The 13,138-nt window shown below is 40.7% G+C and overlaps 1 protein-coding gene across 1 annotated transcript; it reads left to right on the top strand.

Annotated features, from left to right (window-relative positions):
* The first annotated feature begins 1,408 nt into the window (after positions 1-1,408).
* Positions 1,409-7,650, top strand: prkcsh (protein kinase C substrate 80K-H). Its single transcript, XM_047037593.1, has 17 exons — positions 1,409-1,917; positions 2,079-2,195; positions 2,335-2,430; positions 2,558-2,615; positions 3,799-3,916; positions 3,993-4,122; positions 4,806-4,890; positions 4,985-5,063; positions 5,233-5,316; positions 5,416-5,571; positions 6,163-6,256; positions 6,434-6,503; positions 6,602-6,691; positions 6,795-6,869; positions 6,966-7,065; positions 7,306-7,465; positions 7,592-7,650. Exons 1-16 carry the CDS (start codon positions 1,824-1,826, stop codon positions 7,450-7,452), a joined length of 1,593 nt encoding a protein of 530 aa, XP_046893549.1. The 5' UTR covers positions 1,409-1,823; the 3' UTR covers positions 7,453-7,465; positions 7,592-7,650.
* The last annotated feature ends 5,488 nt before the right edge of the window (positions 7,651-13,138 follow it).

The raw sequence follows: 13,138 nt of genomic DNA on the forward strand, positions 1-13,138 counted from the left end.
TGGATGGTCTGGAAATTGAACAACATATTGATAGTATAACTACTAGCATTACCACAGCTTGTTTTGTATATAATGTAATGTTGGACTGTAAATGATAAATTTATCCAAGTATATTTGTCATCATCCCTGACAAATTACCTTGTATGGTTGTTATAAGACTGAGATAGTAAAGTAAATCACTTAAGCACTATAGGCCAAATCCTGACACTTTCATCCTTCCTGTCTATTGTCCTTCTCTCTTGTGCTGTCCTTTTCTCACACACTCTGAATTGTGTAAATTCTAATTGTATACAAACGGTCAGAAAAATATTTTGTACCAGCACTTTATTTTTGGGCGGATCGTAAGGTAGGTGATGTGGTTACAGTAGTGTGGGTCTATGTGTCGGATGATTGATAGTAAGCTGTTACACTGATTGCATTCCATTGGGCCAGGTACCTGACCCTTTTATTGTTAGCTGCATTTGCCCATGCTCTGTTGGCATAGACAAACGTCAAAGAAAATGATCGCCATCAATAATCCAGGAAAGTTCATACTAGTGTTTTTGACTGTTTGTGTCACATGGTGTGACTCAGAAGGAAGAAAAAAGAGATTATGCCCTTAAAGGTTACAACCTTGCCATTTCTAGAATAATCTCCACTTTTAATTCTAAGTCACTTTGGTCATAGAATCCCTCTGAGAAATTATCTGGGCTTTAATTCATTTGTTTGCACAAATAAGTAAAATTATATACATTTAAAAAACACATGAAATGATTGTAATATTTGTAAATTATATTGCCGTAATGTGTAAAATGTGTCCAAGTTATTTTTTATTATATTATTTTTATGAAAGGTTTTCCTCTGAGAGAACTGAAGTGTCATTTTGTGAATAAAATGCATTTAATAAGCAAACAACTATATATAAAATAATTATATATCAGTATATTTTTCTTTTATTTCACTGTTCGGTACTGTAAAGTGTGTTAAGATTACAAATAAAGGAAGATTTTTATATTAAATCAAACATGCAAAGTTTTACTTTCCATTTGTTGCCTTATTTCAAAGAAAATGTGAACACATTCCACCCTGCCTTCCACAATACCAGTGCATATATTTTTCAGCTGATTTGACCCCAAGCCATATTTAAAGACGGGGATACCTTTATTTAATTCCCCGTTTATTTGATACAGAACGCACATCGTGGGGCAAGCGGACGACCGACACAGTAAGGACACATCATATAGCTAATAGACATAATGGGCCACTGGGCATTCTATTTGACTTGATCTTCTTGCATGAGATGGCTGCTTCCGACGCATTTACCCAGAATACTCCTCTTCTGATGTCTCCTTAAGTTTTCTCCAATCACCAAGCGAAACACATGTAGCAGTCCAATCAGAGAAAAACACCACATTGTACGTAACCCACGTCCTAAGAGTGTTTTGTTGTTGGCAGTGCGGAAGAAGGAAGGGCAATGAATGATTAGCTTCTCACTCTCTATTCCTCAAATATTATATTTCTTGTCATAGCAAATGTATCATAAGTTGTTACTCTTCGCAGACATTGTAGCCAAATACAGTCTTTATGCTCTTAGTGCTAAGTCTGCCATCGTTACGCCTATATAATTGAACTAGCCACATGGCTAGCTAACTAGCTTGTTAGCTTAAGCTACCACTGCGTAAGGTGGCGCTAATAAAAGCTTCTTATTGTTAAGCAAATGTTCGGCTGTTGCTGAACTCTATCTAGCTGTCATAGCAAACGAACCGGGATTTCATTTCCGTAAATTTGGGAATTGTGTTGACTTTTCTTTGGACAGTTGAGCTCTGCAAAAAGCAGACCGCACCATGTCTAGTGTGCACATACTTCTGTTGATGAGCCTGGTGGTGTGTACATGCACAGCGGTGGAGATCCAGCGACCGCGCGGCGTTCCTCTATCAAGTAAGCTTGAAGTTTAAGACAGTCAAATGGAACGTTCTTCTTCAATGTACTATCTGACTACTTCAATATACTGTCTCACAACTAAGGGTATGTGGATATAGCAGTAAACGTGTTTTTCACTGCCTAATCATGTGATTATCATCTATGGTTTGATTGCACAGAGCGTCAGTTCTATGAAGAAAACAAGCCTTTCACCTGTCTGGACGGTTCTCGCACCATCCCCTTTGATAGGGTCAATGATGACTACTGTGACTGCAAGGATGGCTCTGATGAGCCAGGTACGAGGCTCTCAAAATACAGGAGATATTTGTCTTGGCATACAGTTATCATTGCGAGGGATCAAGTGCTGCTGATCCATTAGGTGTCATATAAATCCTACGTGCCATTTAAAGTACACATCCCTGTTATGCATTTCAGGTACAGCTGCCTGCCCTAATGGCAGCTTCCACTGCACCAATGCTGGCTTCAGATCCACCTTCATCCCTTCTTCACGCATCAATGATGGCATCTGTGGTAAGAGATGCAAATGTCTTCACTTGACCTGGGGGTCAAGGTCAATGCCTGTCCTCTGCTGAGTCTTGGGATTTCATTACGTGTGTACAGGTGTGTGACGCACTCTCTCCCTTCCCCCCCTCCACAGACTGCTGTGACACGACGGATGAGTACAACAGCGGTGCTACATGTCAGAACACCTGCAGGTGAGCAGTCATAGCAAAGACCTCCGTCCACCAGCGTTGTGCATGAGCGAGTTCGAAAGAACGCGTTCATTTTTATGAGAACGATGAACTGAACGAACAAGTTCAAAAGAACGCGTTCATTTTTATGAGAACGATGAACTGAACGAACGAGTTCAAAAGAACACGTTCATTTTTATGAGAACGATGAACTGAACGCAACTTAATGACAAATTATGAATTACAAACGGTGAACACGTTCATATTATCTGAGGTCTAGCTCAAACGTTACGGAATGTTTTCCTTCTCCTGAGGAGAGACGCTGTCTAAATCAAATACTTGCACCATGTCGTTGCTCAGTGCCCGTAAAAAACCTAAACCAACTAACTAGATTTTGCACTCAATTACCCATGATTCATCGCACACACATGTAGACCAAACAAGCAACGTATTCCAAGACGGTCTCATAAAAATGGCAAGTGAAAGCAGAGACGCAGACTCAGCAACTACATCAGATGCACCTTATTATCTTTTGCGGGATTTTTACACACAGTCTGATAAAGACTCCGACAGTAAAAATCTCACCTTTCTGTGCAAATTGTGTCCTCTTGCGCTGAAAAGGCAAGTCCGGACGTCAGCCTCATCTGCATCTAATTTAAAACGGCATGTGGCGCTGAAGCATCCAGCTAGCCTTAAATGTTTTTGAAAGGTTTTGTCCTCTTTCCACACATTTATTTAAATTTTATAAATTTAAATGATAGAATTTAAGGTCTAGCCTAAAATTTGATTTCATAGCAAGGCATAGCAATATGATTTGTTGTGCCTTTTGTTTGCAGGGTATGAATGATTAAACAGGCAAAATTAGCAATAATTAAAAAAATTCAAACATTTATTTTAGGAATTGATACATATGGAGTACAGTTTAAGGCAAGGGGTAGTGATGGATAAAGTTTTCTTTAAAGAACAAGTTAAGTCTTTCATTCTCACTTTCCACCTTAAAACTGTGAAATGAACTGAACTATGAACTTGTTCAGAATTTAAATGGTGATCTATGGACATGAACGATTCATGTTCACGTGTATGAACTGAACTTTGAACTAGTTCATGAGAGGTATGAACTTGCACAACACTGCAGTCCACACACGTGTACAAATTCAGAGTTTCCTCCATCCAGTCATTGTTCTAATTGTATTGCTTTGATCCTCAGGGATTTGGGCCGCTTGGAGAAGGAGAGCCTGCAGAAGCTAGCTGAGGTGGCTAAGGAAGGTTTTCTGCTCAAGCAGCAACTGATACATGAAGCCAAAAAGGGCCAAGAGGAAAAACAGGTGAGAAAGGCAAATCAGGGCACAATACTTTCATCGACTTGTATGAGCTTTCTCTAATGTTTTTCTTTTTCTATAGGACAAGGTGAAAGAGCTTCAGATCAAAAAGAAGGAGTCTGAGGAGAAGTTGGAGGCTTATAGAACAGTGAAGGAAACTGCAGAACAACCAGAAAAAGAAGCTAAAGAACGCCACCTAAAGGCCTGGGATGGTATGTAATAGTTTAATGACCGCTGACATTTTGTGGTTCTCGGGCACAGAGGTAACATGTTTTTGTACTGAACAATGCCGTTATTAGACCCGATAGCTGTGAAGAATCACAGAAGAAAATCTAAATGATGATTAACACACGCAAGTAAAGCTTGTGAGATGGTTTTACTATCGTTTTGAGTTGGGATTTTCAATCAAATACATTTCCAACTCTTAATAAAAATGAATTACGCGATCAGAATGGGAACCTTTTTAATGAGATGTAGCCTCTGCTAGTTTCTACAGTATAACGACTCAACTCCTTTTGTTCTAATGAGATTGAGCACAGAGACTGAATTTCTGTGATGATTATTGGTTGACAGTGCTTGGGGGAGACTTGACATGGGGGTGGATCCATATGCAGGCTGTCGTTTCTATGTCAACTCTCATTTAGACACTTAATTGTAAGCGAGGGACAACTGGTTGTTGAGTCTATATTACAGTTGGTAATAACTGAATAAGGAGTGGAGCTGATTCGCCTAAGGGAAAAAAGACACGTCTCTGTAATCAAGGCTAATGGTTAATACATAGTCAATTATTTACTTTGAAAGGTACAGGTGTTCTTAAATTGTCATTTGGAATGAAATAAAAATAATCCCATTGTCTTCCTTTTTTTATTTTCTTCCTTTTGTTCAATATTCTCAGAACAGAAAGAGCTTGTTCGCATGGAGAAGGACAAGGCAAGGATGGCCGAGGCTTTCCTGGAGCTGGATGATGATGCAGACGGCTAGTGAGTGGATTTCTGGATCTCGCATCAATTTGTTTCCGTGTCATTCAAGAGATTCCTCCGTGGTTGACTCAGGGGTTGCTTTTGTTCATCCCAGCGTTTCTGTGGCTGAGCTTCAGTCCCACCCAGAGCTTGACCCAGATTCCGATGGCACTCTGACAGAAGCAGAAGCCCAGGTAAGACACCCTGTCGCGTTCTATCTCTTCTCCTCTCTCTGGGTTCCTGGGAACACATTCCATCTCACTACCGGATGCCAGCATAGCTTCCACAGTGGATTTGATTTTGTTTTCTTCCATAGCTGTCCCAACAGAGTCTAATGCCTATACATGTGTTCTGTTTCCCCAGGAGTTGCTGGGGGCAACCGACAGGGTGGACACGGCGGTGTTTGAGATGACGTGGAGCAGAATCCAAGACAAATACATATCAGAGGTAACTACACAGTTGCTGATCTACTCTCCGCATCTACGGTTCTCTTGTGAGGAGGGATGTGGCTGACTGCGTGTGTGTGTGTGTGTGTGTGTGGCGCAGGCAGACAGCCAGGCACCAGTGGAACCCCCCCAGGAGGAGGCGAGGGAGCCTGTCCCCGAAAGCGAATCTGACTCCTACCCCGAGGAAGACGTCGGCGAAGAGGAGGACGAGGACGAGGACGAGGAAGACGACGAGCCCGAGGATGAAGATAGCAAGGTGCGTGCAAGTGTTTATTCTTTAGGGATTGTCTCTGCCTGTCTGTTCTTTAGAGAGAGGGGGGGAGGGGGGTCAATGAGCTCATCTAACGGCACTTTCACAACTCTCATTTTACCCAGCTCATGTGATGTGGATTTATGCTTTGTTGTAGTCATTTATACTAATCTTACTTCAAGGGTATTTATCGCGTACTCGCTGTTTATACCAAAGACTCGTTTATCACAGTCGGGCTGTTGTGCTTCGACTCCTAAAAGCATGAATGGAAAAGCTTTTTAGAAGCCCTGACAATCGCTTTTTTCTAGAAACAATTACACTGCTGGTTGACGACTGTGAAAAGTGATTTAAATGGCTCATGCTTTTGTGAGCATCATAGTGGGCTCCCTAGTGCAAAAGAAATTGGATCGCGGCACAGTCGCATGTTGTCGGGAGCGACCAGAGTGAAAACCACCCTTTTAACCTGTGTCTGCTACCCGGGTGATTGAACATCAGTCAACACATTCAATCCCAACAGCTCACCTGTGTGGGGGAGGGGGGGCGGGGGTTAGATTGGTCTGGAAGATGTAGAAGTGAACCAGTGTGTTTGGTGCGTAGATACCTCCCACCCCAACGACTTCAGAGAAGAAGGAGGATGACGACCAGGTCTCCATGCCACCCTATGATCCAGTGACACAGAGCCTGATTGATGGTGAGCTGATTCAGCACTCCAGTTCCTTATGTGCTCATGACTAAAGCACCTTTTTGAAACGGAGACAAATTGCTTCGGAATAAATGCAGGCGTCCCGTTTCTTTTACTTGATTGGTTTATCTGGACCAAATCCTTTTGAGCCATGCGGCTGTAAGATCGTATAATGTAACCCCTCAGCTGCACAGAAATCCCGGGACGAGTTTGACGAAGCCGAACGAGCACTCCGTGAGATCGACGATCAAATCAAGTGAGGGACTCGCCGCATTATGGACGACCCGTCTGGCTGTAAATCTGCGGAGGAGAGTCGATAGCAATCTAAATCTGCGTTTTTTTGGGTGTATCCAGGAATCTGGAGAAGGAGATCTCTTTTGACTTTGGCCCCAGTGCAGAGTTTGCTTACCTCTACAGCCAGTGCTACGAATTGAGTACTAGCGAGTAAGTCACATGTCGTGTATGTTTGTATGTGCGGTCAAGAGAGTGTTTCATTTCGATATCCGACTGTGACCCTCTTGTCACCAGCAACTTCTCATCATTTCAGGTACACTTACAGACTGTGTCCTTTTAATCGAGTGACACAGAAACCCAAGTTTGGGGGATCGGAGACCAACCTCGGGTAAGAGAGAACCTTCTAGTCATTCCCTTATTTTACTGAAGGCTAATATGACTGTAAATAACCACTGTGGTCTCTCTGTGTGTCCCTCCCCCTTAGCTCTTGGGGCACTTGGGCAGGGCCCGAGGGCAACATCTACTCTCTGATGAAGTATGATCATGGGACAGGCTGCTGGCAGGGCCCCAACAGATCCACCACAGTAAGTCTCCAGTCCAGTCGAATCCAGTCCAGTTAATTGTCGAATAGTCACATGACCACCTGTCACCTTCCTGGAGTGCGTTTCTGCTGGCGTGCAATTCTGCCGATTTTTGCAAAACGCTTGACCGCTTCAAATCAAGCTCGGTACAGCTAAGGAAGTGTAGTCGTGGGAGCTAGAGATCCAGACAGGGTTGTCCCAGGTACTCAGCTGGTTGAGATGCTGACGATGTGCTGGTGTCAGGTGAAGCTGACCTGTGGGAAGGAGACGGTGGTGACGTCCACCTCGGAGCCCAGTCGCTGTGAGTATCTAATGGAGTTCACCACGCCCGCCGTGTGCCAGGAGCCGCCCGGCGCGGACTCGCCCCTCCACGACCACGAGGAGCTGTAGGCAGCCTAGAGCGGTACGTACTATAGAAGCTGTCACACTTGCTGTGTACCTCTGGCTTTGGCCTGATCTTTGGAAGGAAACGTTGGCATTTGTTGTTTCAGTAACTTTTTTTTTGTTAATGTTTCATTGCTTTTTCTAGGTTGTTGTTTTGGGACCACATTGGGGACAGCCCCCCCCCCCCCCCCCCCCCCCCCCCCCACACACACACACACACACACCCTGCTAGGCTACCACCTTCTTTGTAGCATTCCTACTTCTGAGATGGTGTTGCTGGAAGAAACTTCCATTCTTCTTCTGTTGGTCAGACTTCTGTTTGTCACCTGTTTTGTTGTAACAATCTGATATGGTGTCAGTTAGTGTCCAAATGAATGTCATTCCAACCAAGAAATCTGAATAAAGATGATTTTTAAAATGATCGGAATTGGTTTCTTTTATCTCATTGCCAAACTGAAATATCGACAGGAAAATGCTTTGCTGTATTTAATAGTTAGAAGTCTGAAAAGGTGTAATGAAGTAGCATTTGAGCTAAGGCATAATTAATCTGCCTTAAGTCTGTTTAAAGCATGTTGGTATTGGTAAGATTTGGCTCATACCCATTTGAAGCTATTTATCCAAAAATGTAACTTTCAGTATCACAGAGGGTAATAGTTAACATTGTTGTAAGGCTTATTTCTGTGCCTGTAACATTTAGTTCTCCAAGGGAGGACTCTGAAAATGTGTTGACATTAAATTCCCCATCACTGTAATTATTGCAACTGGATGCTGTTGTGCATTCATGACAAAACAATGACATGCAAATTAGAAAATTAAGTATAATCTATTCATTTTTTAAGCAAATAAACAAGATTGAACAATAAAATCAACTTGGTTCACTCAGATTTGTAACTTTTATTTTATTTTTTTTCTGGCATGTAAAGTACAAATAATTAAACAATTCCATGAAAAAGTCTTCAAGCGTCTTCAGCTGAAATCCCAGTAATAAATATCCTAAACTAAACTGAAAGGTTTATTTTTCTTTGTAACGTTTTGTCTTTGTTCATTTGGTCATGTTTGGAAGTATGAGATTTAGATTTCTTTCTACCGACGTGAATGCCAGTAGGTTTTTTGATCATTTTCTCCTTTGATTTGTTCTACCATTCCAGGAAAATGTAAGAAGAACATCAATAAGTTACTCTGTGTCCCTTCTTCTAAATAAATAGACACAAAATACAGTTGGTTGAGAAACAGAAGAACCACTGACCCCTTTTCATCCCACATGATCCCCAACCTTCCTTTCCTCCTGCAGCTGTTACTGCTTACAAGCTCAGGACTGCATCTCAATAAGCTCACGTGGCTTCCTTCTGTTGTCCCCCCTCAATTACCTACACTGGAACTAGTAACAAGATGGAGGTGTCCACTTGGAATCAGGGTTCTAATTCAACAATGTCAAAGCAGAGGGAACAAGGAGAGGAAGCCTCCACAGACTATTGAGATACCTCTCATGTTATAGTCAGTCTTTAACCTCTCCAGCAGTAGGAAGAAAGCATGTTTGGAGCACGTGGAGCCTCAGGCTTCTGCCTAGACCCTGCTGTAGGTCACAGCCTGGCCCCGGGCACCTCCTCACATCCTCACAAGCTCAGGGGTTCTCAGAGTGGCCGGAAAAACAAGACTGTGATTAGATTAAATAATCAAAAGATTTTCATTTAACAAGACAAACAGAACACAGGCAGTAAAGGCATAACATCTAGCACACAGCATGTATGTTTATACACTTCAATTAGTTAAATATAGCAGTGCATTCTTTGACTATGGAGAACTTTTCCAAATCGTACTTCTAAAGCTGTTTTTAATCTATTTGTTCCCTTTTTAAGAAAGAAATGGTGTAACCACAATTTTGGCAAACTTAAATTTTTTTAAACTTGCAAATATAATGAAATAAACCATAAATATACACAAAACATACTTTATACGAGGCAATAATAATAATCATAATAATAATAAATAGTTTTTAAGTTAACAATAAGTTAAAACTACAAGCTTAAAGTCGCCAAATAATACAAGTTTGTTGGCGCTATCTTGAATTTTTTCAGTTTAAATTATTTATGTTGCAACAAAAGCTACCACAGACTTTTACAAACACAATTGAACACAGTTTGATTGAAATAAAATTCTAACTAAGTCTAGAATCGGCATACACTGTAAGAACTGCAACTAATTAAATAATGGAATAAAAATCATAACAAATTGTACCCAATCAAAGCAACCAAATAAAAACTTTGACCCATGTGTGTCCTCTATGGTAACATCAACAACACAAATACGCTAAGTTAACAAGTGAAACTTGATATGTAAAATAAATCAATAAATTACAAGAAAATTATATTCTGAAATTGACATGGGCTAAAACTGATGATATATTAGACAGTATTCCTTTCAAGGTCTTTTGAAATTGCTCTTTAATTCACCCAGATATGCAGTTCGTTTTAGCTTGCATGGTTAGAGCAGTAATTGGGGACTGGAAGGGATTATGGACATTTAGAGATCAGAGCTCTTGGTGCTTTTTTGATTCTCTGTTAATTAATCTGTTCATTAACACTTTTTTCTTTACATTTGATCCTTTCTCTATTCCGCAAACCATTTCAGTGTGACGTTTAATTTCTTTTTTTAAAAATATATATATCTTTTGTTCTCAGTCAATATAAAAACAAAGCACATTGCACTTACTGTTCCATAGGAAAGTTTTTTTGTCTTTTTAAATGATTATTATTGTTGTTCAAGCGGTGCAGTACTGTGGCCTCCTGCCATTTTCACTGTCTCTCTACTGCAGGTGGGAGGGAGATGGGTCTCTGTATTGACTGTATATGGAGGGACCATTTGGGCTGTTGGTCTGGGGGCGGGGGGGTTAGCTAACTATGCTAGTCTGGATGTGGCCAGACAGCTCTGTTTTGTTCCCAAGGTTCACCGTTGGACTCTCCCAAATGCTACTGGGTCAGCTTTACTTGCCACCTTTTCCAGAGCAGAAGTGAAAAAGGCTTGTTTGTGATTGGATGTTGCTGTTTATTTGTTTTTGGTCGGCACTCGGCACACCACCAATGATATTAATCTGGGCAAAACAGGAGATGAAATGGTTTTAAGATGATAAAAGCCAAAGGCAAAGTAGAAGTGGTGCAATGTGAAGAGCATTGGGTTCAATTCAATCTCTGCTGTTTTACAAAGATATTGTAATCAGGCTTCAAGGTTGGCGATCCAGTGTACAGACTATTTTATGTGCAATGTTATTGGACTATGGTACACATCAGATGTAATTTTTTTGCGGATAAATAAACTGTTTCCCTGTTACAAATTTAAGCATTTGATATTCATTCAACACAGAAGTGTGTGATATGCTGTATTACGTTTGGTGTTTTGCATTTGGCAACTACAAACTGATATGAACAACTGTGATAATAAAACTTAACGACGGCACAAACTCAAAAGGTATCCTCATGCAATAAATAAATGTTGGGACTGATATAGTTAGACTGAATCAAACCGTACTGATAATGAAATTCAATCAAATTCTTTGGCTAAATATCATGTCAGATCGTTACAGTCAAGATTGGTGTTATTAAGAATTGCTTTAAACCTCTCTGTGACTGTCCCGAGCAGCCAAACATGTACCAACAGTAACAGGGCCTGTCTTAATGCGGCTCAGCGCTTAGTACCACAGCACGGCACTTCACTGCTCATGATTGAAACAACATTGTATACAATCTTAGAACAACATACTGTATGTGTTCATCTACACTCACATATTACAGATGCTGACATGTTTCTATATTATTTGCAAATTGTGGAATTGCGTTGTGTTTTATCCACGTCTTTGTTTCGTCGATTTGTTTCAATTACAATTGTTTTTCTCTCATTTTATACATTTGAACAGTTAAGTTTGTCTGAGATCAAACTTCTCTCCTCCCCCTCCCCTAAATGCCCATCCGTACACCACATGCTCTTTCCTCCTCTCTCAGAGGAGATCAGAGGGCTTTAAAAAAAGACATGTGGAGTCCCAATTTTACCAAGCTTAAGAATCTGTAAAAATTCAGCACAAGGTCTTGTTCTTTTGTATGTATAAAAATAGATTTATCTAATGTAATCCTTTCAAAGAGAATGTCTTCCTCTTTGGCTAACGCAGCGTTATAAAAAGAAATCTAAATGTCTTGATTACAGTTGACCTTATTTAATCTACTATGTGCAGATGTCTTGATATTGTAAGCCAATAGCTCTCCCCATGGAACATACTGTATAAGGTCAAGATGCTGGAGTCCAAACGCCAGTCACCAAAACAGCAGATTTTTGCCACAACATTTCATCAAGGATGCCTTAAATCATTTCATGCATGCAAATGGAATATTTTGGGAAACGCTATTTTGGTGGTAGTGCCGATCAGATATGAAATGAAGAAATAGAATAACTACTGTCTTGTTTGTTTATATGATTTTGTATATATGATATACATGCCCCAGCTAGAATTTTCAGGCATGACTTGTTATCCAATCGATGACGGGAAGAATTATGATGATAATCTTCTTGTAAGGGATTTAAAAGACATTGAGGAGTGCCTGGCAAAGCTGAAGGAATAGCAGGAACTATAAGCCAGTCCTCTCAATCTGCCTTAGGCTTGCTGTTTTGTGGAGCCCTGTTTCAGGTTGGGTTTTAGGGTAAAGTGGCTCTGTGATTTGGTGAAATAATTTCTCTCTAAACTCATCCCCCAGCCTCAAGAGATTCACTCAGGAACACTGGTACCATAGGAACTAAATAAATCTGGGAACGCTGCTTGTTGTTGAATCCATTCTCATGAATACAAAACATGGTGTGAAAGTTCAAGGAGATTCTTCCTCTTCAGTGACCGAAATTATTGTGTTACCTATCCCTATGGGAAGGTGGATATGTGAATGTGTCTTCCTGTGGTAAATGTGTGTGCTGTTTTTTTCAGCAGTGGTTTTCTCGTGTGAGACTCGTGTGTTGTGAGGGAATAGTGTGATTGTAAGGCCCATCTAGCTGCTTGTCTCTGTGACCAGTATCCATTACTTCACCTAAATCATGTTGGGTCTCAGCTCAAATAGAGAAACGGCCCTAAAAACTAGGTACCACTGAATGCAGAGCTAGGGAACAGTAGTCAACGTTTCTAGAAAATGCTTACATACTCGGCTATTTAACCACCTTAAATATTGAATATATAGTTATATTTTTAATATACGTATATAAGAGAACACTGTTTTTAATTATTTTCCTTTGATCTTAAAAAAAATCACTGATTCAAAATGCCCAAGTGTAAAAAAAGTGACTACGTCTTCTCCAGCAAGATACTGGGAGAGTTGGTTGGGTAAGAGTTTGGGTAAATTGCACATATTTGCTCTTCGTTTCGATTTTTGATCATTTTGTTCAGTAGTGGTCATTATTTGCCTGAATTCAATCAAAGCACTCAGCACACATTCTCTGTCACATTCGTTAGACTGTCTCCCTCATAGACACCTCTCAAACCCACCCCCACAGAACAACTATGCACCCCTACTAATTCAATCCAGGCAAACGTAGGGAAGGACTAGCATGTTGTGTAAGAGAAAAGAAAAAACTCTACTTGTGTATTTGTTTTAAACTCTTGACTATCATTGTGTGTGTGTTTGGATGTGTGGATATGTTTTGGTATCGTATGTGTGCTTGTGTGTGT

Source organism: Hypomesus transpacificus, chromosome 17 (genome assembly GCF_021917145.1).
Source record: "Hypomesus transpacificus isolate Combined female chromosome 17, fHypTra1, whole genome shotgun sequence".
In the NCBI taxonomy this organism is placed as follows: domain Eukaryota; kingdom Metazoa; phylum Chordata; class Actinopteri; order Osmeriformes; family Osmeridae; genus Hypomesus; species Hypomesus transpacificus.

What these genes read in the sequence shown, in the direction of transcription:
- prkcsh (XM_047037593.1), top strand. Translation starts at nt 1,824, where the DNA reads ATGTCTAGTGTGCACATACTTCTGTTGATGAGCCTGGTGGTGTGTACA. An exon ending in AGGGCCAAGAGGAAAAACAG is followed by an intron (nt 3,917 to 3,992) that starts GTGAGAAAGGCA and finishes CTTTTTCTATAG; the next exon opens with GACAAGGTGAAAGAGCTTCA. An exon ending in GACACAGAGCCTGATTGATG is followed by an intron (nt 6,257 to 6,433) that starts GTGAGCTGATTC and finishes GTAACCCCTCAG; the next exon opens with CTGCACAGAAATCCCGGGAC.